The sequence below is a fragment of the Meles meles genome, chromosome 6 (assembly GCF_922984935.1).
Source record: "Meles meles chromosome 6, mMelMel3.1 paternal haplotype, whole genome shotgun sequence".
Taxonomy (NCBI): domain Eukaryota; kingdom Metazoa; phylum Chordata; class Mammalia; order Carnivora; family Mustelidae; genus Meles; species Meles meles.
Genome location: NC_060071.1, coordinates 42,674,255 through 42,696,467, shown reverse-complemented (window position 1 = coordinate 42,696,467; position 22,213 = coordinate 42,674,255). Strand labels below are relative to the sequence as shown.

The 22,213-nt window shown below is 40.4% G+C and overlaps 1 protein-coding gene across 1 annotated transcript in view; it reads left to right on the top strand.

Annotated features, from left to right (window-relative positions):
• Positions 1 to 22,213, top strand: part of ALDH1A2 (aldehyde dehydrogenase 1 family member A2) — a 94,886-nt gene that overhangs the window by 51,233 nt on the left and 21,440 nt on the right. Inside the window, exons 5-7 of the mRNA XM_046010353.1 lie at positions 3,992 to 4,053; positions 6,295 to 6,423; positions 6,547 to 6,660. Coding sequence (XP_045866309.1) covers positions 3,992 to 4,053; positions 6,295 to 6,423; positions 6,547 to 6,660 — 305 coding nt within the window. The remainder of the gene's footprint in view (positions 1 to 3,991; positions 4,054 to 6,294; positions 6,424 to 6,546; positions 6,661 to 22,213) is intronic.

Below are 22,213 nucleotides of genomic sequence, written 5' to 3'. Positions count from 1 at the left end.
TACTTGGACGTGGTAAACGTGATAAAGGTGTCTCTTGAGTGATTGGCATTTGGGTAACAGTGGGGCAGCTGGGTGAGATTCAGGGTAGGGTCAGTGTAGCTTGAAGGACCTCTGTGGTGCCATTAGCCCTAGCCACAGCTACACGTAGAAGGCATAACTCTCATCTTTGCCCTGCACCTCTGGTCAGACTCGGGGTGTCTGGGATCATCTTCCACTGATCAGATGAGAATACAGACTGAGCTCAAGCCCCTTTATTTCTTTCTTCCAGCATTCTTTGGGGAAGAGTTCAAGCACTTTCAAGTCCTTTATTTCTTTATTTTCCTCTTAGAGGAGCTGTAGAGATAGAAGGTTCTTCAGTCTGTTTTTTTTGCCAGGCTTTAGGTAAGTGTCAGATCTGTGGACAGTTCATCCAAGGAAGTGCTCATTCCCCATAACTCAGTTTCTCTTGGGACACAATTATAGAGTCAGTTCCGTTCCTTATGAGGTCAATCTCGTAAGATGTTGCCTACATTTTGTTTCTCTTTCATTTCTTCAGGAACCTATAAAATTATATATGTAATACAACTAAATTCTTGAGCCATTAGAACAGAGGGGGACATGCTTCATTGGAACTGCTCCAGCTTCCCGCATGTGCTGCCACAGTAAACGCCCATGGTCTTCTTCAGTTCAGATCCCCATCCTTTTCTCAGCCCGTTTGCACCCCTTCTTGACACGATACTCTGATTCTGTCGTCTGTGATGATGCACCCAGAGCCGACACCTTAGCCCAGTTACAGTTGAGTTGGGAAGGATTTCTGTGCAAATGACACCATCTAGCCTCGTGATCAGGGTTACCGCTCCTTAGGAAAAACCTTCCAGGAAGAAGAGCCTGACATCCCATTTATATCTTCCACACATACACACAAAGTGAAGGAGTAAAAGGTACCGATAGTTAAGACAACAACAGCAGCAACAGCCTTTTCTGAGATTGTAAGTTGAAAAAAGAGAGGAATCTGTACTTTTGTAAAAAATGATGTCTATGAAAAGCTTTAGTTGTCTGCATACAAAGCTAAGAGAGTTGATTTGATTTTTGAAGTATTACTCCGTCTTCTCATTGTCGTCCTGTGGACAGTTTCCATATCTGGGCTACTTTTGTTTTAATGGGGATATATGCTAAAATAATTTCCTTCCTATAGTTGTTGAATGCTACCTATTTCCTAATTTCTTTCATTTAAAGCATTGCCATAAAACAAAATTTGGAGATGAGCAGCCAAATTAGGAAAAAACTTCGCATATACACATGACAAAGACCTATCCTTACTGTACATACGTAGAGTTCTTCAAATGACTAAAACGTTGAATAACCCAATAGAAAAGAGCAAAAGATATAAATCTGAAGAAAACAATTGAAAATAGCCAGTAAACATGAGAAGATATTCATGCCATATAACATGAAACACAAATCAAAACAAGTCATTTTCCACCTGTCGGGTTGACCGAACTTAAAATGTTTGAAAAGCCCCAGTGTTAAAGGATGGGGAAAGAATACTATGTTGTTGTTAGAATTGTAAATTGTGTAAATTTTCTGAAGGATGATTTGGCAGTATTTATCAAAATGTGAAATGAACCTACACTTTGACCATGAAATTCCACCGATATGCAAAGATAATGTGAAATGATCACGTCTAAAGCACTATTTATAATTGCCTAAATGGAAGGCAAGCTTTCTGTCCCTCAGGATAGTTCATAGTAGTTACAAGTATTTGTTAAGCCAATGGACTAGCATTCAGCCTCTTAAAAAATAATTAAGCTATATATGAAAAAAAAAAGTGAGAAAAAATATAGAAGACTGTGAATAATATGACTACATTTACATTTTTTTAAAAGCTGGGGAGAAATGAAAGGATGCAGCATACCCTTGTGTGTGGAAAAAGAAAGTTCTTTGAAAAGATGCACAGCAACAGATAGCTGTGAATTCTGAGAAGAGGTCCAGGAGAGAGAGAGACCTTTAGTTATTTTATAATGCCTAGATTTGAATTTAATTAAAACAGTTCTGTGTGATAAAAAGTGGCTTCGTTGTGTTGACAGACAGTGATAAACAATCAAATCCTTTCTCTTCCCCCACTCCACACAGTCCTCCTGCCCCTACTTCATCCTCATCCTTAAGAATAATGCTCTTCAGGAGAATTAGCTAAGGGTCTTCTCTTTTCCTGGGGGATAGCTTTTGAGATAGAAAACAAATACGTGTGAAGTGGCCAGTTGTCAGTTGAGGGAAAAGCAAAGACTTTGTCCAGTACTGGCATTGTAGGACCATATGCTAAGAACAAAACATTTTTGGTTATGTCATTAGCCTTTTAAAATAATTCAAATAAAACATGATATAAATATTATATCATATATAAGAATATTATTCAGCCATCAAAAAGAATGAAATCTTGCCATTTGCCAATGCAGATGGAGTTAGAAAGTATTATGCTAAGCAAAATATGTCAGTCAGAGAAAGAAACCATATGATCTCACTCATATTTGGAATATAAGAAAGAAAACATGAACATATGGGAAGGGGGAAAAGAAAAAAAGGAGACAGGGAAATAAGCCATAAGTGACTCTTAATGACAGAGAACAAACTCAGGGCTGATGGACGGGGTGGTGGGGGGATAGGCTAGCTGGGTGGTGGGGATTAAAGAGGACACTTGCGATCAGCACCAGGTGTTGTGCGTAAGTGATGGATCACTGAATTCTACTCCAGAAACCAATATTGCACTACATGTTAACTAACAAAATCTAAATAAATAAAAAAAAATAGTGCTATTGATACAATCTATCACACATTGTTGATGGCTGTACAAGTTGATACAATACCTAGGAAGGTCAGGTCAAAAAGATTTATTATTATTCAATGTGAACATATGATTTCATTCAGCAATTCCACCTCAAGGAATAGATCAAAATATATATGTACAGGTATATAAAGATGAAATAATTCATTGCAACATTGTATTAGCAAAAGACTGGAAACAACCTATTCATTAATGATAGGCTGTTTCAATAAATAATGCATGTATAAAAAATTAAAAAATAAAATCAGGTAAACATAATGGTATTTTCCTAAAGAAAATTTTGGTTTGAATTTCCTGGGTAATTATTCCAATGCCTATTCCTCTTATAGAGAAAAATCAGATTATTAAATAGTCCTTATTTTCATGGCTAATTTGAGTGGAAACTTTGGGGGTTTTGATGGAATCTTTTTTAAAGAGGACTTTTGCCTTCTTGAAAGAGTCCCGGATATGTCTCTGTTCCCCCGGTGCCCAGAAAGCATGTTTTGTCGCCTGGATTCAGCTATAAAAAAGATCTTACTGTATGACTCACCTTTTCTAGTTCCCTACCATGTAGCATTTACTTCGTTGGTTTTTTTTTTTAAGATTTTATTTATTTATTTGTCAGAGTGAGCACAGGCAGACAGAGTGGCAGGCAGAGGCAGACGGAGAAGCAGGCTCCCACTGAGCAAGGAACCTGATGTGGAACTCGATCCCAGGACGCTGGGATCATGACCTGAGCCGAAGGCAGCGGCTTAACCAACTGAGCCACCCAGGCGTCCCATACTTCGTTTTTTTTTTAATACTTCAGAAAGTTATTTAAAATGTTGAGATACATTGAAGTACCATTTTAGCCCTTAACGTATTAGTTAAGTATTTATGTTTTTCAGTTCCCATCTCCCCTCCTCCCGTCACCTGTCCCCTGCCCCCACCTCCCCGCTAGACTGCTTCTCGTGTCATAAACTTGTCCTTCATTTCACCTTTGAGGGCCCCTCATCAGTACTCTGGGTGTCCAGGAGCCGTATCTGGAGACACCCTGTGCCGAGTGATAAGCTCTTCCACCAGCTTTCCTACACGGTTGAGTAGGGTGTTTTCTCAACTTTACTTCTGGTTTTTCCATCACCCCCCAAATTCTCCCTCTACATTTTTTCGTTCTCATCCAAATTCTCTGATAGTGACCGGGGGCATTTCTTTCAGATGGAGATTATTTTACCTTTACCAGACATGAACCCATTGGCGTGTGTGGACAGATCATCCCGGTGAGTGAATCTCCTCACGCCTCCTATTTGTTTTCATTTGAATCAGTTCTCTTAAAAATACATAAAACCTGGACCTCAGTGAGGTATGCTTTCCATTAAGGGGGGTGGGGCGTGGGGGACAAACTGAGCTCATGTTGTTGACGTATCTTTAACAGCCTCCCCGCAAATGCTTATTTGAACAGGTTAATAGGGTTTCGGCTCCGTTACCAGGAGTTGAGTTCTCAAGCCATGGAATTCTCATGATTAAAATAAGCAAAGCAAAGCCCAGTGTATTAATAACCTGTCCTTGGTTATGGATGTCCGTTCTGCTTATGGAAAATTAATGCTTTGTTATATTTGCTTGTTTATTTTTTAGAACTATGACTCACCATCTTTCCAGGCATATTGTTTTATATGGTCTCTTAATCCCATTCTTTCCCACTGTTTCTTTTCACAAGAATCTAGATAGAAGACTCTACAGAAGACACAGCAGTACAATTAACGTCACGGTCATAATTGAAACCATGCCGGGCTGTTGTATGTCTTGTAAAGGGAAATAGATGTAGTGCTTAGTGTTTGGATTGGAACATTAAACATTGTCTTTTTTTCCCCTCTCTCTCTCATACACAGCCTTGGCACTGTATAAAACATCATCGAATCTTCCAGCAGTACTAGCTAATCATTCTGGCAGGGATTTCGGGGGAGGCTCAAATTCAACTCTTAAACGGTAGAGACAAGAAGTGTTCTCTTTCCAAAATATAGGAGGAAGTCATCTTTGGCTTTGGGGGCGGGAGGGGTGGATACAAAGATTTTTGAGAGGTATTAGTTTTTTTAAGTGATCAACAAGCTGCAGGTTTCTGTGAAATTTACTAGAGAATGAGACAGAAAATGAGAGGTTGGGCTAAGTTCTGCTGCTCCTAACCCACCTAGGGAAATCTGCTGGGGATCAGGCCCCGGGTGAGGTCTGTTCCCTCCACTGCGGGAACTCAACCTTGCTCTTCTTGCCCTTCCTGGAGGCAAGCTCAGAGCTCCAGCTTTCACCGACAGGACAAGAGCCACTTGTCAGCCAGCTCCGGCTCAATTACCGCACTCCAAGATTTATATACTGTAGATGGAATTAAAACATCACTGTGGACTCCCAAGTTTATAAACAACCAAGGGGAAAAGAAATTGGGTGTTTGGTGAAGGCAAGACACTTGTATATTTTTGCAAGCTTGCCAAGGCCAGTAAGAATCTTTCACGGGTGGCCGCTGAGATGCTTCAGGCAGAAACACATTGGGTCGAGGGCTAGAGCCAGGGGACCCGGATTTCTGCTTTCTTTCTTAATGAAATTATCAACAACACCTGATGGTACTCAGGTTCATCCTTGTGCTTATGTGACAATACGAGCCTAACATCCTTTTCAGAATCTGTTGAAACCATCTTAGGCCCTGAATTCAGATACTCCCCAGTATTTCTCAGCATCCCATGTGTTTAGTTTGCAATGGAAAGGAGACAAGTGAACAATTTTGCATACTCATCAGAGGTTTCTTTGTCGTCATCGTGTGCTTTGTGACCATCCGTGCATATGAAGGAAAGGGACTTCCTCCCAGTACACATGGACTTAACAGCCAGAGTTTTCTCCTCCAGCTCGTCCACACGAGTTCTCTCCAACCCGTCTGCAGTTTCTGGTGTAAAAACACAAATGCAAGAACAAGTTTTCATGCCCAAGAACTTACTGGAACCAAAGTCTAGTTTTAAAAACATAGAAAATGACAACAATGAGAAACCCAACCAAAACTAAGCAAAAAACAGAGACTCCCTTTTCACCCGGAGATTTCTTTTTGTGGGTCACTGGGATACAGTAATTTGCTGAACCGAGAGAAAAGGAGAGATTTTCTTTTTTTTTTTTTAATACTTATTTATTTGACAGAGAGAAATCACAACTAGGCAGAGAGGCAGGCAGAGAGAGAGGAGGAAGCAGGCTCCCTGCGGAGCAGAGAGCCAGATACAGGGCTCGAGCTCAAGACCCTGAGATCATGACCTGAGGCGAAGGCAGAGGCTTTAACCCACTGAGCCACCCAGGTGCCCCAAGGAGAGATTTTCAAGGCCAGTCCCCTTCTCTTCTTCATGAAGGAATTAAAATCTCCAAACATCTATGCTCTGTGGTGGGACAAGATTTATGTTGAGGAGTCGTCTGAGGAATCCGAGCAGTCCCAGCTTGAAAACAAAGTGGTAGAGGAATATTTTTTCATTTATCAACCTTGAGTTTTTTCCTTTCAGTGGAACTTCCCCCTGCTGATGTTCGCTTGGAAAATTGCTCCGGCTCTTTGCTGTGGCAATACAGTAGTTATTAAGCCTGCAGAACAAACGCCGCTCAGCGCGCTCTACATGGGAGCCCTCATCAAGGAGGTAAGGGAAACCTTTAGGAGTGACTCCCACTCCCCTTGTGGCTGGGGCCTACTGGGGCATATCCGATTTAATGTGCTTCATCAACTTTCACAAGCCACATTTCCTCCAATTCTGTTTTGTTAGGCTGGCTTTCCACCGGGAGTCATCAATATTTTGCCAGGATACGGGCCAACGGCTGGGGCAGCAATAGCGTCTCACGTTGGCATAGACAAGATTGCGTTCACAGGGTCAACGGAGGTAGGTACCTAAGAAGCCGTGGGGGGAGAAACAGTCCTGCCAGTGAGTAGAGGGTTGGAAAGAAAGCAGAATGTGTTATCGCTAGAGGCGGGACACTGAAAGAGAAGTGAGTGCCCAGGCCCTCAGAGGGGGCGGCATGGGTGTCATAGCTAGAACCCTCGAGACTGTGGAAGTCAAGTTGTGCGTTATCCTTTCAGTGGTGCGGGTCTCAGAGTGTTTATCGTGATGACATCTGTGGAAAACCTGTCCCAGGGGGAAAAAAAAAGACAAAACCCCCACCCTATTATGTTTGAAATAAAAGGAACACTTCCCAGAGCAAAAAAGAAACAAACAAAATCAATCCCAGAAGCTGGGGTTCTAAACACTTTTCTGAGTCAAGGACATTATGGTAGAAGCAGGCTAAGAAGCTGGAAATCCAGACTCATCTCTAGTGGAGATGAAAATGGAAATACAGCTCTCTCTCCTCACTCTTTCACCAGATCCTGTAAATGCAGCTAACTATGCCCTTGAGCTTTAAGGAATGAAAAAAGAGCAGGGGTCCACAGACTTCTCCGGGAAAGGCCGGAGAGTCAATGTTGGAGACCTTGCAGTACTCTCGTTTCTGCTGGGAGTGCTCCACTCTGCCCTCGTGAACTAGGAGGTTGCGGCTAGGGGGAAGGTACTAGCCGAGCTTGGCCGCAGGTCCATCGGACTTTGTTTATAGATACTGAAATTTGAATTTCATATAATTTTTTCACATCCCCAAATATTCATCTTCTTTTGATTCTCCTGCCCTTCCCCCACCAATCATTTAAAAACACAATAACAGTTTTTAGTTTGCAGGACATAGTAAAATAGACAGTAGGCCAAATTTGGCTCATGGACCATTGTTTACTGACCCTTGATAAAGAATTGTAAGTCCGCTTAGAAAGATGTACTCTGAAAGGCTACTCTAAATGTCTTGAATTCAGGTAACAGAGATGATAAAAAGAAGGTCTGATTCATTGTTTCAAGTAGAACTTCACAGATGACCTCCCTGTTGAATAAAGGATGTTTGCACATCTAGAACAGAGCTGCATTCCAGAAATACAATGAGCAACACTTGTAACTTAAAATTAAACATTAGTCCCATTTAAAAAGTTTCAAAACAAGTGGAAGTAATTTTAACAATGTCTGTTATTTAATCCAGTATTTCCAAAATAATATTTCAACTTAGGATCAATGGAACAAGTCATTGTCCCAGAATTTTACATTCTCTTTTCAATACAAAGTCTTTGAAATCTGGCACGTAGTTTGCATTTGCAGCATGCAGACCAGCCCCTTTGTGAGACTCTGCAGCCGCCCAGCGGCTAGGGACTCCCACACCGGACCACGCCGGCTGGAAGGGCTTGACTATTTCAGTGGATGCAATTAACAATACTTAAGTTGACTCATGTTAAAAAGTTTCATAAGAGATTGCTTAATAAACCTGAGTGTTAATTTATGGTTAGAGATTCTTGAGTTTTATGTTCGTAAAGAGTTAATCTTAAAAAAAAAAAAAGAGTTAATCTTGTTTCCAAACCTCTTATTCTAGTTGTACTTGTTACAGTAATTTGCAGTTTTAATGAAATACATAAACCAAAACATGGGCGTGAAAGGAAATTATAGCTCCTATTTAAATTGAGTCCGGTGCTTTGAAAAGACTTGCTAAGGGCTAGATGCCTAAAAAATTGCAATCAACGAGGAGTGGGCAACACAATTATAAGAACTTGGGGGAAAGCATAAAGCTAGATAGAATGTGCACCTGGCTGGCTTTGCAAATATTTTTAAGTCTTCACTCCACTTTAAAGAAACTGAAACCAGAAATCTTAAACAGTATTTTAGGGGAATAGTTTCATCAGAAAGGAAAGGTAAACCCATAATTAAAGAAAAGTCCTTGGTTCCACATCCAAAGACTAGAGAATGAATGTACATATTTTTTAAATTAAAATGAAATATTTAAGGATCTTTCCTTCCTTTAACCTTTTTTCTAAAATTAACCTGTCACAGGGCACCTGAGTAGTTCAGTTGGTTAAACCTTTGACTCTTGATTTCTAAGCCTTTGACTCTTTTTTTTTTTTTAAGATTTTATTTATTTATTTGACAGAATTCACAAGTAGGCAAAGAGGCAGGCAGAAAGAGAGGGGGAAGCAGGTTCCAGGCTGAGCAGAGAGCCTGATTTGGGGCTCGATCCCAGGACCCTGAGATCATGACCTGAGCTGAAGGCAGAGACTTTAGCCCACTGAGCCACCCAGGCTCCCTTAAACCTTCAACTCTTGACTTTGGCTCAGGTCATGATCTCAGGGTCGTGAGATCTAGGCCCGCGTCTGGGTCCATGCTAGGTATGGAGCCTGCTTAAGATTTTCTCTCTCCCTCCCTCTCTCTCCTCTCTCAGCTCCTCCCACACTTGTATACATACTCTCTCCTCAAAAATAAATCAATTAATTAAATTAACCAGTCAGTGGTTCAGATTGAGCCAGTTAAGGGCTTCCTGCCGTACAATATCTTTAATAAAAATGACATCATAATATATAAAATGAGATATAGCACCTTATATGTCAGTACTTACAGATCTCCTTCATTTATTTCATAGTTGAATAGCATACTCTTGCATCACTGAATCATAGTTCAATTAAAACACTTGGGCTATTTCCATAGTTTGGCTATTGTAGATAATGCCAACATAGATAATCCCTACGGGGATTATGTAGGGGTGCACATATCCCTTCAGATCAGTATTTTTGTACTCTGTGGGTAAATACCTAGTAGTGAAATTGCTGGGTCAAGGGTAGCTCTTTTTTTTTTTTAAAGGGTTTAGTTATTTATTTGACAGAGATCACAAGTAGGCAGAGAGGCAGGCAGAGAGAGAGGAGGAAGCTGGCTTCCTGCGGAGCAGAGAGCCCGATGCGGGGATCGATCACAAGACTCTGGGATCATGACCTGAGCCGAAGGCAGAGGCTTTAACCCACTGAGCCACCACGCACCCTAAGGGTAGCTCTATTTTTAACCTTTTGAGGAATCTTTATACTGTTTTCCAGAGTGGCTGTACCAACTTGCATTCCCACCAACAGTGTAAGAGGACTCCCCTTCCTCTGCATCCTCACCAACACCTGTTGTTTCCCCTGTTGCTAATTTTAGCCATTCTGACTGGTGTGCAGTGGTATCTCACTGTGGTTTTGATTTCTATTTCCCCGATGATCAGTGATATTAACTAAGTTTATTTTTTTTATAAGTGAGTGTTCAGTTAGTCCAACACTATTAAATAATCTAATCTATCTTTTTGCAACTAATTTGAATACAACATTAACATTATATGATAAATTTCCATATAAACATGTTTTTGTTTTAGGACTCAAAATTTTATTTGTCTCTTCTTTCACTAATGCCAGGTTGCTTCAATTACTAGGTTTTAAAAACTGTTGCAATAGGGGCTCTCGGGTGGCTCAGTTGGTTAAGTGTCCAACTCTTGGGTTCGGCTCAGGTCATGCTCTCAGTGTCCTGGGATCCAGCCCCACTTTGGGCTCCCCACTCAGTGGAGAGTCTGCTTCCCCTCTCTCTTTCCCCATGCCCCTCCTTCTGCTCGTGCTCTCCCCCTCTCTCTCTCTTTCGCTCTACAATAAATAAATCAGTCTTTAAAAAAAGGTGTTTCAAGATGGCAGGCAAGGTACCCTTTTATTTGGTTTTCAAAACCTTTCAGCTATTCTTGTCCATCCTTTCAGCTAAAATTTCAAATTGATTTTCTAAATGCTTTGCCTTCCTCCTAAAAACTCTGGGAATTTTGGCTGGTGTTACATTATCTGTCTGTACTAAATCAGGGTGCGTGCTTTCTGTACAAGATTGACTTCTTGTCTAGGAGCACCATGCAAATCTCTTCGTTTACGTGTCAGTCCCATAGGTTTTTTGAAGTCACAATGTCATGTATTGGCATGTTATATTGACAGGTGATCCAGTCATTCAGGCTGGTCGTTGTTCTTTATCCAGTCTCATGAACTCTCATCCTATGTATTCCCAGCTTAGCATTCAGCCAGAGACTCAAGGGGAACCCCTTGCCAATTTCCAGACCTCCTTCTCTCTGTCTGGTACTAAGCCCCTCACCTTTAAGCCACTGCAGCCTCTGTGAACTCCAGTCTTTTTCCTAAGTTTAGTGAGACCACCCTGTTCTACTTTGGTCTTCCCATCCTATGCTGCAGTCGAGAAAGTCTTATGGCAAAGAGGTCTTCCCTTATTCATTTCTCTCACCTCTAGGATCACAGTCCCGTACTGCCCGCTGACCAGTTTGAAGAAAACTGTTTCACATACTTTTCTAGTTGTTTACAGTGGGAAGCCAATTTCAGGGCCATTAGTCCATCATGACCAGAAGTAGAAGCCTTTGTGGCACCTTCTGATTAATTTTGATACTGTTCTTTGATTTCTTTCTTAAGATTTTAGGCAGATCACTAATTCTCATAGTTTGTCCTTGTTCTCATTGCCTCAAATTGGATAGATCATTGTCAGTAGGCTTATAAATTTATTTAATTTCTGGCCATATGTGCAGGTTTTAGGGAGGCATTCTCTTTGGAGTCTATCTTGGGCATTCTTCTCACTACCTCAAGTAGTATCTGATGTGTAGTCAACATGCATTATAAATATTTGTTAGCCTCGTGAGGGAGGAAGGACTGCATTGGGTGGGGGGAGTAGCTTGATCTCAGAGCTAGAGGCGGTGTTTATGCTAGGCTCAGCACAAGTGTACCTATCATCGGCCAACATACAACACTATCACAATGTCATTGGTTCAAGATATTTAAGTTTAAATGAAAAGCTACTTCATTCAGAGATAACAATATTTAAGAAAAAGATAATTCTACATCTTAATTCCACGGTTCATATTCACAACTGGTAGAAACATAGGCCTGTCTCTCTTTTTTGTCTTGGGGGAGAATGAAATGGTGGCAATATGGGGACCAGTGGACACAAAGGCCTTGGAGGACAGTAACCCCAGACCCGAGGACCCTTGTGAGTAATGTGTTGCTTGATACTGGCAGATAAGCAACAAATACGGGAATCCATTCCATTCTCAGAATCGTTTCCCAAGCCTGATATTAAAGACCAGGACTTTCAAAAAGCTCAATCCGTGTTTTGCTGGTTTGTAAAATAGGACATTAGGTTTCACTGTTTGCCCCTCAAAAGCAAAAGTAGTTTTCATTTTTCTGTCATTTCAGACAGCTCTACTTTTCACAGGCATTGAAGTTCCAGAACTGTAGATTTTATGCTAAATCAGTGTGTATCCTTAACACTCTATTTGGAAATAGAGATGGGGTGAGGAGAACAGCCCTAAGAACCTAAATCATGCCAGATAAGACATACCGAGAATTTGGCGTGTGTTTGATTTCCTAGTGCCCCGAATACTTGGTAGAGGGAACCAACACTGGACAGCAGATGTTCAGTGACTGTGAAACATGGAATCCCAGCGTTCTAGTGGGAGTAGTTCACATTCAAAGGATGCAAAGATGTGCCAGAGTTAGGTAAAATATTAGGTTTAATCCTATACTTATTCCTCATAAATCATCTTTCTAGAGTATGTTACTCTCCCCTTTCTTCAGGCCAGATAAATCTCTATCTCTGTCCAGTGGCTTCTTAAAACCCAAAGTTAATCACTGAGCCAAACCGTCAGTAATCAGTCCAATCAGTCTCATGATCACAAAGACCTCCTCATAGAATCTGTACCTTAGTTTAAGAATTTTAGAGCTTTAATGTCGTTCAACTTGAGTTAATTTCTTTCAGTCCTTTATTGAGAGCCTCTTAAAGGGAAAGAAAGTCCTCCTCTTTTGCTAAATGAAAACTTGAAAGAACAGTGTGTCATAACACAAAGTAACACATACTTTGCCTCTTAAAAAAAAAAAAAAACCAAAGAAGGTAAAAAAAAAAAAAACAAACAAAAACCAGGAGATCACTTTTTCAGTAAGAAATTCCAAGCACAGTCTTCAAGTCACACTAAAAGCAATCAAGATTAAATAAGGTATGTTAGATCTGTATCAGAAAACTAGGCATAATTTCAGCCTCTTTAATGGTGGTGTGAATTTGTTCACAATACGTGTGATTATTTTATCCTTCCAGCCCTCAAATGCCTACCTGGAAATAAGGGATGAAAGTTTCTAATTCATGGATTGTAAAGACATAATAAGCTAATATATGTAACGTGTTTAGAACAGGGCCTGATTCTTAGTAAAGTACCAGTAAATATTAGCTGTCACTGTTTTCTGTTTGTTTTTAAATGAAATTTATAGAAGAATTTATCCTTGGGAAAGTGGGTAGAATAGAAGGGGCTGGATTCAACCAACCTGGGGTCAAGTTCCAAATTTCCTGATATGTGACCTTTGGCAAATTATTAGTCTTTCTGACCCCTCGTTTCTTCATCTAGTAAGAGGGGCTATGAGTAACTCCTAATTCCTGCTGTCCTCTGGTGGTTTTACTTTCCATTTGTTTTAGGGCTTTTATAAATAGTTTACAGATATTTTTGTCTTATAATAAATGTGGGGGTGTTTTTGTTGTTCTGTTTTACTGTTTTGAAAGATTGCCCAGGTACTTGCTTGGATAAACTGATTGTAAATCTTCCCCCACCCCCCGCTTTTTTTAAGTGGCATAGTGGACTCAATTTAGAGAGCGTGCTAGAAGAGGACACTTGGTACCTATTAAGGAACTTGTGTATGATTCCATTCTAGCCTAGAGCGAGGGCCACTCCCACAACCTGTGTTTGCTGGAACCAAATCCCAGCGCAGGGAGAATTTCTTTGCCGCAAAGTGTAACGTGGTTGCCGTATTCTCCAGTAGTTCTTCAAGGACTCCCTCACCTATGAGGATTGGGGAGGGGGTCGCAGCTGATGGTGGAAGGGCTTGTTTAATGCAGATTCTTGGTGCCACCCAAGAGCCTCGAAGTCAGAACAACTGGAAACAAGGCCCAGGAATTCTCATTTTAATAAGTTTTCCTAGTGATTCTTATGTTCACTAACTTGTAGGAACCACTAGTTTATACATAGTTGGACTAGTTGGGTCATACTCAAAAATGTGTTTATACATAGTTGGACTAGTTGGGTCATACTCAAAAATGTGTTCCGAGGCCTGGTTAAGAAAACAGCTACAACTCTGAGTTTGTTAACCTGTGCCAGAGAGAACATTTGTGCAAACTGACAGCTGTCACAGTGTCTCTCTGTCTGTAAGTTCTTTCCAAGGATTGTATCTCTTCTAAGCGCCAGAAGGGAAAAAGGTGAATTCAGAATCAGTTTAGCACAGCCATCATATCCAAACCTTTCCTTTCAGACTTCATAATTTCTCAGAGAAACAGCAAAACAGGCCCATATTATATATATATAATATGTATATATATATATATATATATATATATATATATACACTAACATATAATGTATTATTTGCTTCAGGGGTACAGGTCTGTGATTCATCAGGCTTACACAGTTCACAGCACTCACCATAGCACATACCCTCCCCAATGTGCATCTCCCAGCCATCTTGTCCCTTCCCTCTCCTCCTCTTCCTTCCAGCAACCCTCTATTTCCTGAGATTAAGAGTCTCTTATGGTTCTCCCTCCCCAGCCCCATCTTGTTTCATTTTTTTTCCTCCCTTCCCCCCATGACCCCCAACCCAATTCTTAAATTTCTCGTATCAGTGAGATCATATGATCATTGTATTTCTCTGATTGACTTATTTCACTTAGCACAATACCCTCTAGTTCCATCCACGTCATTGCAAATGTCATAATTTTGTGGGTTTTTTGATGGCTGCATAGTATTCCATTGTATATATATACCACATCTTCATTATCCATTCATCTGTTGATGGACATCTATGTTCTTTCCATAGTTTGGATATTGTGGACATTGCTGCTATAAACTCTAGGGTGCAGGTGCCCCTTTGGATCACTACATTTGTATCTTTGAGGTAAATAAATATCCAGTAGTGCAATTGCTGGGTCGTAAGGTAGCTCTGTTTCAACTTTTTGAGGAACCTCCATGCTGTTCTCCAGAGTGGCTGCACCAGCTTACATTCCCACTGACAGTGTAGGAGGATTTCTCTTTCTCTGCATCCTTGCCAGCATCTGTCGTTTCCTGACTGGTTAATTTTAGCGATTCTGACTGATGTGAGGTGGTATCTCACTGTGGTTTTGATTTGTACAAAGGGCTCATATTTTATTTAGAAGTCTACAAACCTTTCCAAAAGCTCACACATACTACAGAACTATGCAGCATTGGTTATCAGGGAAACCCCGGCGGAACACGGGGGTACTCGTTGCCAATTCTGCCGTGATTATATTTCTCCGAAGAAGCCGACACTCACACAGTGCCCCTGTAAAGAGCTAAGACTTCTCTTATTTCCAAAAGCTTCATCTCAGGAACAAGAGCCACACCAAGTCCTCTGCCACTTCGTCTGTGTGTAGATAATGACACTCTTCTTCTTCCCCTCCCTAGATCCTGGAGCCCCGAAAGGCCTGCATGGGCTTGCCAGCTCCCCAAGAGAAAGGACTTTGATAATCTTAGAACTCAGAGTCCCTTTTCATCCAGTTAACATTGGGACTCTCTACATTGTGCTGGGCCCCAGTAAAGATGCCCTTATGTCACTTCTTATTTGACAAATGACCTTGGGGTTTCCCTAGCACAGAGAGCTGGAGATTCTTCATGAGTTCTTCATGAGCTTCCTCCTCCCTCTCTTCGCTAGTTCTTCTGTGCTTCAGGCCTGTTCTGCAGAGGGTTCTCCGGGCTTAGCACAGCTCCAAGGTCATGGTATTATCCTATGTAACCCCTGCAGAGGTGGTTCAGTGGAGCCCAGAGAATCAGCTGATGGATTCATTAAAAACTTTACACTCCAGGCTTAGCTGATCAGATTTCCTTCTTACAAGCAATTTCTTTTGTCCTTCTCTGCATAAAAGCACTATTCCTCGGGGAGGTTACAACGTTCATTTCTGTCATTCACTGATAACTATTGGTTTCTGAACTTGGCATTAACTAATTAAAGGTAGTTAATGCCAAGTTCGGAAACCAATAGTTATGACTGACATGCTCCAACTCTTCTGTCCTCTAAGACCTTCAGTGCAAAATATTTTTCACCTGGAGTAACGTAATCAGTCCCTTTAATGTTTCATTTATCAATACGAAATAATCCAATGAGGGAGTCAACACAGTATGTCATTTAGAATATTTCCTTGGAATAGTTCACTCTAATTATTGATCTCTTTTTTGAGCTTAGACTTCTGCTTTCTAACTGCAGAGTGGACACCTCCACCTGGATGTCCAGACTCCTCCAGGTCGTGGACAGGTCGGTTCATGACCTGGCCCCGCACCTTCCCCTGTCTCCAGCCTTCCCAGACCACCTGCAAAGCCCTGCATGTGTCGTGCCTTTCTGTTCTGTGACCTTGCCCCTTGTGCATGCGGCTTCTGCCATCAGAGCACCCTCCTTTCTGTTATCTGCCCCGCGAGTCCTTGGTGCAATGGTTCTATTCTACCATCCGTACAGGTAAATGAGAACTGGTCTACTTCTCTAGTGAGCGTGGTGCTTCATTCTTACTGAGTCTGATTATCTCAAATGTTGCCTCTTTCTAGTTCTTTTGTCCTCTCATCTGTTCTTTATTTTCATCACCTTTGGCTTTCCCTTAAGTTTCTCTTTTTTCTCATCACTTCTCTCTCCCTCTCAAGCTCAAATTATCTTAAAATTTAACTGATTTATTCCTAATGCATTTTACTTTAATTAAAACCATCAAATCATATTTTAAATAGTCAAGTAAATTCATTATTTCCCCAACAACAGTCCAGAAAGGAAAACAAAAAGGTGAATGGCATAATTACTCTGATAAAGTAACCCTTTCATTGTTTAATATGTCTTTATTGACAGCTTTATTGGGGTGTAATTGATATATAGTAAATTGTAAAATTTGTTATGTCTAGATGTATATATCTACTCATGAAACCCTTACCACATTCAGATAGCAAATACATTCATCACCCTTGGAAGTTTCCTGCTGGCCCTTTGCTATCTCTCTCCTCTCTCCCTCCACTCCCTTCCCATTCCCAGGCACTGATCTGCTTTTTCCCATTGCAGATCATTTGCATTTTTTTGAATTTCATGTAAATAGAAACACACTTTATGTACCCTTCTGTCTGGTTGTTCTTACTTACACATTAATTTTGAAATCCATTCTTGTGTATCTCAGTAATTCGTTCCTCCTTATTGCTGAGCCAAATTCCATTTTATGGATATATCACAATTTGTTCATCCATTCAGCTGTTGGTGGACATTTAGGTGGTTTCTAGTTTGGAACTATTATCAATAAAAGTTCCTATGAACATTTCACGTGCAAGTTTTTGTGCATGGGTGTATGTGTGTGTGTGTGTGTGTGTGTGTGTGTGTGTGTGTGTGTGTATTACCTAGAAATGGAATGGCTGGATCATATGGTAGATTAAGAAACTGCCAAACAGTTTTCCAAAGTGGTTGTACCATCTTACATTCCTTCCAGCAATGTATAACATTTCCAGCTCCCCTACATCTTCTCCAGCATTTGGTATGGTTGGTCTTTTTAATTTTAGCCATTCTAATAAATGTGTAGTATTATCTCAACATAGTGGGGATTTAAAAAAAATTTTTAATTTAATTTTATTTTTTCAGTGTTCCAAGATCTGTTGTTTATGTACCATACCCAGTGCTCCATGCAATACAGGCCTTCCTTAATACCCACCACCATGCTCACCCATCTCCCCACCCCCCGCCCCTCCAAAACCTCAGTTTGTTTCTCAGAGTCCACAGTCTCTCATGGTTCATATCCCCCTCCGATTTCCCCCAATTCACTTAATCCTTTCCTTCTCCTGATGTCCTCCATGTTATTCCTTAAGCTCCACCAGTAAGTGAAACCATATGATAATTGGCTTTCTCTGCTTGATTTATTTCACTCAGTATAATCTCCTACAGTCCCATCCATGTTGATATAAAAGTTAGGTATTCATTCTTTCTGATGGAGGCATAATATTCCATTGTATATATGGACCATATCTTCTTTATCTGTTCATCTTTTGAAGGGCATCTTGGTTCTTTCCACCATTTGTTGATTGTGGCTGTTGCTGCTATGAGCATTGGGGTACACTTATGGCCCTTCTTTTCACTATATCTGTATCTTCAGGGTTATATATATATATATATAGAGAGAGAGAGAGAGAGAGAGAGAGAGCTTGGGAACTTTTGCCTATGCACCACATTTTAAGTTTTTTAAAATTATAGAAGCCCATTTAAAAGCATTTTGCTACAAATTTATTCCATAAATATATAATTAGTACCAAATTCCACCTGTTTATTAGGTTTCTGAGTCTGTTTTCTATGAAATGGGGAGAGTGACATCTATTTGACGAAGTGGTTGTGAACATTAAGCTAGACAACACCTGCAGAAGATCCTGTTAATACGGTAACCCTATTACTAGCTTACAAGTGATTCTTCTGGACTGTGGGTTGAAATCAGACATTGTGCATATTAATTATCCTTAACGGTGTTTGAAATTAGGTAATAATCAGTTCAAACCTTGTCATGAGATAGATCAATGTAGCATACCATGTGACATAATTGGAAGTGGGTTCCTTCAGTTTTTAAAAAAAATTTTATTTAAATATTTTATAGATCTCAGTGTATCAGTTGAGGGTCTTTCCCCTTATTCTTAGGATCCTGTTGCCTGTGTATGTGTGTGCATTGTATACAGGTAGTTGATTTTATGTGGTATTTCCATTGCACATGTTTTACTTCTGGATTCTGGCCCTCCTCCCTATAATGTTAGTTTCTGAAACACTGAGTGCGGACGTGTTGACAGCTGTGGTCCTGCCATAGAGTAAAGCACCTGCTTTACGGATGGAGAACCTGAAAGACAGGCTGTTTCCCATACTTACTCTTTATATGTTAACCCCCATTTTAAGAATTCAGTTTATTTAAACTAAAACAAAAGCAATTCACCCTTTTCTCTCACTCCCCACCCCCTACTCCTGGCAGTCACCCATCTGGTCTCTGTATCTATGAACTTGGTATATATACATCCATCTATATCTACATTTACATATATGTATACATATACATACACACCATACATATATGTTGTGTATATATATGTACATACATATATATATACACACACACATCTGATATTTCTTTCTCTAGATGGCAAGCATTATATGTTTGTATGTATATATATACATACATATAAAATATAGTTATTTTGGATTCTACATATGAGAACTCATATAGTGTTTGTCTCTCTCTGATTTATTTCATTTAACATAATGCCCTTGAATTTCATCTCCATGTCAGAGAGAGCAAGAGTTTGGTAATTTTATAGCTGAATAATATTCCATTATTCATATATATCCACAATTTCTTTATCTAATCACCCACTGATAGACACATAGGATTTTTCCATATCTTAGCTATAGTAAAGAAGGCTGCAGTAAGGGTGCAGATACATGTTTTCCAGTTAGTGTTTTTGTTTTCTTCAGATAAGTACCCAGAAGTGGAATTGTTGGATCATACGGTAGTTCTATCTTTAATTTTTTGAGGAACCTCCAAACTGTTTTTCATAATGGTTGTACAAATTTGTATTCCCACCAAGAGTACCTAAGGGTTCCCATTTCTCCATGTTCTTGCCAACACTTGCTATGTCTAGTATTTTTGATTCTAGCCATTCTGGCAGGTGTGAAGTGATATCCCATTTTGGATTTGATTTGTATTTCCCTCTTAATGAGTGATATTGAGCATCTTTTCATGTGTGTGTTGGTCATCTGTATGTCTTTTTTGATGAAGTGTGTTTTAATCTTTATCCATTTTTTTACTGTTTTGTTGTTTTATTTGTTTTATTGTTGAATTTTAAAAGTTCTTTGTGTATTCTGGATACAAGTCTATTGTGCTTTGCAAATATTTTCTCCTAGTCTTTAGCTTATCTTTTAGTTCTCTTAACAGTGTCTTTTGCAGAACAGAAGTTCTTAATTTTCATGACATCCAATTTGATTCATTAATTTTTAAATTTTATGGATCAGGCTTTCAGTTTCATGCCTAAGGAATTTTCACCTAACTTAACATCACAAATATATTCTCTTATGCTCCCTTCTAGAAATTTTATAGTTTCATGTTTAACATTTAGGTCTCTGATCTGTTTTTAGTTAATTTTTGTGCATGTTATAAGGTGAAGAACTAAATTTTTAAAAAATTTATTTATTTATGTATTTGACAGAGAGAGAGAGATCACAAGTAGGCAGAGAGGCAGGCAGAGAGGGAGGGGGAAGCAGGCTCCCTGCTGAGCAGAGAGCCCAATGCAGGACTCGATCCCAGGACCCTGAGATCATGACCTGAGCCAAAGGCAGAGGCTCAACCCGCTGAGCCAACCAGGTGCCCCAGTCTTCTTTATTTTTTTTTTTAAGTCGATAATAAGTGTTCCAGCACCATTTCTTGAAAAGACAGTTTTTTCCTGCTTAATTGGCTTTATGCCTTTCCCAGGAAGCAGCTGTCCTTATTTGTATGGGTCTTTTTCTAGTTCTGTTCTGTTCCACAGATCATGTGTCTGTCCCACACTATTTCCTTTCATTACTGTAAACTTGTATAACATAGGAAATTCTTTATCTTAATGGGAGATCATTAAAACCTAAATATGTAATTTTCAAAGATGCAGATCTTCAATGGAGGGACCTAAGAGAGAGAGAGCAAGAGAGAGAGATGAGAATTTGAGAACGAGAATGAGGTGGAAGGTGGCCCTGTGAGGAGTTTTGCCCTTAGGAATACTTAGAGCACATGAGCCAGCCCATTGCAGTGGGCATGGAGCAAATTTCCCTGACTTATTCCAACTCAGTCTCTATTTGTTCTTTCTCTCCCTAGAGAGGCTGGCATTCACTTGTAGGAGAACAACTCCTCGGGCCTCTGGAGTATCTCCTAGTTTCTTCTCCAGAATGATATCATTGATAGACCATAGAAGACCCGAGGGAGAAGCATCTGTCTAGAATATGAAGGCCAACTTACAATTACCCATATTAATGGTGGTGGGTAGAGAATGTTCACGGGCAAATCAAATGATCTTGTAATTCTCAAACTCCCTTTCAGCTTGCTTTCATCAGTTTTTGTTTTTGTTTTGTTTTGTTTTGTTTTACTTCTTTATTCATCTGTTGTTGTTTAACTTTGTAGCTCCTTGGGAAATTGTATAGATTCTTCCAGAGGAAACATGTTACTTCATGCAGATTTGAACATGGCTCCTGGTCTGATTACCCTAGGGAGAGGGGACTCACTGGGACATCACAGAATGTCTGCAGCAGTAACAAGAAGCTTATTTGAGGTGGCTGCTTTCCATTTTACTTTCGCAAAAGGGCTTTGAAAAACAAACAGTTCCTCAGATTAAAGACCAGATTAATTTCTCCTTATACAGCCAAGTACATAAGTGATGCATGTAAATATTTAATAAGTGAATATAAAAGGGCTCTTATAAACACAGAGTCAATAAACAACCTCAAGCAAGGACAGGAAGGCAGTTTGCACTTTGCTTGGTGTGGTGTTTTCTTTATTCAATTAGATGAACAAACCATGATTTCATCATTAGTCAACAAGATAGTAGAGAGACCATCAAAGCAAACTACAGGAGAGTCCAGACTGATTCGTGCCAAGCAAATGTTTGTAGCTAACAGCTGTATTAGCACTGAGTCTCATTCACACAGCCGGGGTTCTCCTCTCACTTCCTAAGTGGGAGAAATGTCATGTCGCACGGTGCCGTCGCCCTTGCTGCTGCTGGAGGCAGGAATTGGGGCAGCGCTCTCTCTCGCTCACTCTCTCATAGCCACACCACCTCTCTGTTGGTGGGGGAGGCAGCCTGCTGGAGTTTTCACTCTTTTTTAAAAAAGTTAATGGGCCTCTTCCTAAGGGTGTATGAGTCCACGAGCAAACAAACCATCTAAAAACTTGAACCAAAAATACCAGTTCGATGGGTCAGTGCCTCTGGATATACAGATTTTAAATTCTCTTTTTTTCCTTTTCTTAATACTTAAGTCAAAACTCGAGTACTGGAGAATTAAAAAAAAGTCTACTGTGGCCTCTGCCTGCTAGCCAAGATTGTTTATTTATTCTGCAGTGGGTCCCCCTCCTGGGAGCTGGGGATGATAATGAACAGGTCCCAAGATGCCCAGCCCTTTATTCAGCTCACCTGGTGAGTGGGAAATGTCGTACCATTGACTTGAGTACTCCAGGTGTCTTCCTATCAACCAAGAAACCAAAATCTTGCCTTTTTTATTTATCTGAAATAGCAAGGGAGAGTCCTGTGTAGTTAACAGACAGACGGCTAACGGTACCAGACAGCTGATCTGGCCCATCTGTTAGCTAGGTTGGGATTCTTGTCCTAGCAGAGGGGACCTAACCCTCAGGAGGGCATCTGGAGAAGAGAAGCAGGAGACGCAGACAGAAACTGTAATGGGCAGGAAGGACCAGAGGCGTGGGATGTGCGTTCAGAGTCCAGGGCTGGCTCCGCCTCTTCACAGGTGCCCATCAGCAAATCATTTCTGGACCTCCCAAAGTCCAG